Source organism: Vigna radiata, unplaced genomic scaffold, assembly GCF_000741045.1.
Source record: "Vigna radiata var. radiata cultivar VC1973A unplaced genomic scaffold, Vradiata_ver6 scaffold_179, whole genome shotgun sequence".
NCBI lineage: Eukaryota > Viridiplantae > Streptophyta > Magnoliopsida > Fabales > Fabaceae > Vigna > Vigna radiata.
The window spans coordinates 545,502-549,799 of NW_014542553.1; the positions used below are offsets into that span (position 1 = coordinate 545,502).

The window sequence follows — 4,298 nt, forward strand, 5'->3', positions numbered from 1 at the left end:
AGGAATAAGATTTAAGTATAATAGTAAGTTGATTTTGACATCAACTCTAGTCTTAACAAATTGTAAATAATCTATATTACATTTCCTTATACACTAAATGTTTGATAAAAAAAAACAAAAAATGTTTTTTGTATTTTTATGAACTTTGTAGTCTTTTAAGTTATTGACAATAAGAATTGTTTAATGTTACACAAATTCATTGAGATATAAGGATATTTATCACTTATTACATTGCAATCAATGCACTTATCATTAGTTTTACAGGTTTTGCAACAACAATATAAATTTAACTCTTAATTGTTAACAATCTATCAAAGTTAATCACTTTCTTTATAAGTTTCACAGAATTGTTTCAAGGAGAGACAATAATGAGAATTTGGCACCAATAATCTGTACATAAATTCATAAAAAACTTAAAGATAATAAGTTTATGAATTTTTTTCCATATAAAACTCCTAATTCATTTTGAATTTATAACATTAACAACTCCAAATTATTTGTAATTTTTTGAATTATAAGAAAAAAAAATTGTAGACGAAGATGAGCTTATTACAAGAGACAAAATTACCATATTACAACATAGCTCCATTACTATATTACAACAGAAAAAGTTTAAAGATGTAAATGAAGATAAGGTTATTACAATATACAACATAGCTCCATTACCATATCATCGACAAACATAAAACGATTTACATTTACATAATATATTGCTCCATTACCATATTACAACATGGCTCCATTACTATAATACAGCAGAAAAAAAAAAGTTAAAAGATGAAAATGAAAATGAGAGGTTATTACAACAGACAACATGGCTCCATTACAAAATTATCATCGACAAACATAAAACGATTTACATTTACATAACAATATATTGTTTGAATCTGAATTTCACTACTCTAAGATTTCTCAATTATTAACAATGACACTTATGTTTGTCTCCTTCATTTCGATTAAACACACATTAGCACTTTGATTAAAAAAAAGTGTGATTATAAAATATGGATTTGGGATGATTGCAAAATGCAGAACATTCAATTCAAGGCCATTTTGTGAACTCAAACACTTTCAGTAAAATGTCAAATCCTGTGGGAAGTTGTGACACAAATAGAAGCACGTTTAACGTATTCAACGCAATGTGAAGACTTCTAGCTGTTTCACTCCCTCTCTGCATTGGTGGTACCAAAGCTGCTGCAAGTGCCCATAACACTGTAATTCCTGCTCACAAATTTGCCCATAACACTAACAATCACTTTCCATACCATTCACATTCATTTCTTAGATGGAAAGATGCATGTTTAACCATCTCAGATAACTTACTATTTTTACCAAATGCATTAAGAAACCTAACATTTCTGTCAAAATCTTCCAATTCCAGTTTTCCCCCCTTAAATTCTTACCCTCTTTGATCAATTTCATCATCAATTACAAATTTAAATCTTTACCTGCTCCTGCAAACAGATGTGGACCTGGGAATAACTTTCCTGTCCTGATCCACGTGTTCAATCCTCCACCAACAGCTTCAAGCACTCCAAATCCAAGAAGTATGGATCCTGCATTGTAGTGCCTATCCCTGTAAGAGCCTTTGATTAGCTCTTTCCTCTCCTGAATTTCATAAGCCAATGAATTAGGTTCTCCTCATATATCACCAATCTTGAAATTCAAGTGTTTCAATCAGTTCAGTTCTTCCATATGAAAACTAAAACAACAAATAGTTACTTTCCTTCAATTTTTGGTAGGTGCCTAGATATATAAGCTCCAATTCAAAAACATTCAGTATATCCCACAAACCTAAGACTTTGTAAAAGATTGAAAACAAGAAATACATGGAACAAATTTCCCAGCTAATGAAAGTAGAAAGACAACAATGAGAACAAAGGCAAGGATATATATATATACCTCAGTAAGTTGCTGAATTTTGAGTTCAATTTGAGATGGTGGCACTTCTAGTGGTGTACCTTCTGCAGTGACTGGTGTAGGTTTGAGTTGTTTCTTGAGCTGATTAATCTCATCCTGAATAGTCCTCACTCTCCTCCATTGCCAACCCAAATAACCTGCCCACAAGGTATACAAGAACAAGGAAGCCATGACAATGGGGTGTATGAGAGCAAACGTTCTTCCCTCAAATACACCAAACTCCCCATCAACAGCAAGGGCTAAATCCTGTCTAAACAACAATCATGCCACAAAGTGAGACACAAAATAACCCTTTTGATAAGAAAAACAACTGGGGGCATATTCCTTGCCTTTTGGTCTAACAAGAAGGGGAGTGTGAGTGATGTGAGTGAAAGAGAGGCAGTTTTGAGAACATTGCTGGATTGATCCAATACTTTTTGTGTGTTGAGAATGGGAGGATCTTTTGAAAGATTGAATCTTGAAGAGATTGGAGGAAGTGGATGAAGTTTTGTTGAATGATGATGGTGTCGCTTGTTAGGAAGAATTGAAAGTGTTTGGAAAGTGAGTGTGGAAGCCATCACCATCCCAAGAAGGAAGGTTGTGGAAGGAGACAAAAGAAAAAATAAAGTAAAATGTTCAAGAGTGGAACAGTAGAAGAAGATAAGGTACATAGATTCTGATATCTGATAGGGAGATTTAGGATTACACTTCAATCATTAACTTTACATCTGTCACATACTATAATTTAAATATAAAACTATAACTAAAAAACATTATTAATTTATAAAAAAAAATTAAAAAACATTCTTTCATAAATTATTAACTTAATTAATTTATATATTATATATTATTAATTATACGAATAATAATTTAAGCAAAATTTCATAATAACTGAATTTTAGTTAATAATATAATAAGTTACGATAAAAAAATATTTTACTTTTAATTAAAATATATGGTTAATATGACAATATGTGTTTCAAAGAGACATTCTCTTATATATTAATTAATTTATTTATAATTTATATATAATATATTATTAATTACTAATCATAACAATAATAATAACTTTAATTAATAATTAATAATTTAGACAAAAACTTAAAAATGACTGAATTTTAATCTCATGGACCTTTTTAATGTTCTTAAATAATTTTCACATATTTATCACCTATCATGAACATTCGTATTTAAGATGGGAACAATACAAAAAAATCAACAACTTTAATGGTACTTAAAAATTAATAATCTATTCTAACACGAAATATTACTTAATAATAATAACAAAAGTTAAATAATAATAATATAAAACAATAAATAAATAATTTATAATTACATTGTTAATAAATTAAATAATAATATGTTAGAAATTTCATTTAAAATTGCAATGCAACTATGATAAATTTAATATTATTTAAAAAATAATTTCAATAACGAAGACATAAATATATTATTAGAAAGTAAAAATTATAAATTTTTTAAACTTTTGAAGATAAAAATATAACTAATCATTTCTATTTCAGTTTTTTTTTCTAAAATAAGATTCATATTGTCAACCAAATGTTTGAAATCTAAGATTATGGGTAACAAATTTGGATTCGAAATTTAAAATTGCAAAATAGTGTAAAAATATAGTAACAAAAATTGCATTTGAAGTTCGAATAAAAAAGTTATAAAATGGAGTTTTTTTATGAGCATTTTTAATGCCTCTAACCAACTTTCACATATTCTTTACATTTAAAAAGAATTTACATCTGAGAAGAGAACAAAATCTAAGAACTCAAGAATATAATAATTATTATAATGCATAATATATATAATAGTAATAATTTATTAATGATACAAATTAATATATGCTATAAAATAATAAATAAATAATTAAGTAATGACGTTATTAATAAATTAAATAATAAAATATGAAAAATAATAATCATTTAAAACTGCAATATATTCATGTTAAATTTTGATAATAATTTCAATACATAAATATTATTAAAAAGGAAAAACTGTAAATTCTTTAAACTTTTGAAGATAAAAAAAAATGTCAAAATTAATGTCTCTTATTAAAAGTGAATATTATTAAGTTAATTTCTTTCATATATATCATCAATATTTAAAGTATAATATTTGTTTCTAACTTTATTTATTTATTTTTAATTGTTATAAAAAACAAATTCAGTAATTAAAAATAAATTGATGGTCAAAATACTAATAGATGACACAAAACACACATGTAACATGACAAAGAGCAAGAAACACTTAAAAATTGATAACACTAATTCCACAATCTTCAAGAGAGCAATTTCACTTCTACCCTTACTCAATTAGATTCAAGTGTGCATTTTTGTTTTTAGGTCTTGTATCATAATTATTCTAACTATCAAGATGAACTAAAACTA

The 4,298-nt window shown here is 26.6% G+C and overlaps 1 protein-coding gene across 1 annotated transcript; it reads right to left on the minus strand.

The window, feature by feature from the left end:
• Positions 1-637: 637 nt before the first annotated feature.
• Positions 638-2,528, minus strand: LOC106780329. The gene is made up of 4 exons (XM_014668603.2): positions 2,250-2,528; positions 1,903-2,166; positions 1,449-1,608; positions 638-1,221 (listed from the first exon to the last, which is right to left on the minus strand). The coding sequence occupies exons 1-4, from the start codon at positions 2,481-2,483 to the stop codon at positions 1,043-1,045; spliced, it is 837 nt and encodes a 278-aa protein (XP_014524089.1). The 5' UTR covers positions 2,484-2,528; the 3' UTR covers positions 638-1,042.
• Between the last annotated feature and the right edge of the window lie 1,770 nt (positions 2,529-4,298).

What these genes read in the sequence shown, in the direction of transcription:
- LOC106780329 (XM_014668603.2), bottom strand. Translation starts at nt 2,483, where the DNA reads ATGGTGATGGCTTCCACACTCACTTTCCAAACACTTTCAATTCTTCCT. An exon ending in CCTTCTTGTTAGACCAAAAG is followed by an intron (nt 2,167 to 2,249) that starts GCAAGGAATATG and finishes TTGTTTAGACAG; the next exon opens with GATTTAGCCCTTGCTGTTGA. An exon ending in AAATTCAGCAACTTACTGAG is followed by an intron (nt 1,609 to 1,902) that starts GTATATATATAT and finishes TATGAAATTCAG; the next exon opens with GAGAGGAAAGAGCTAATCAA.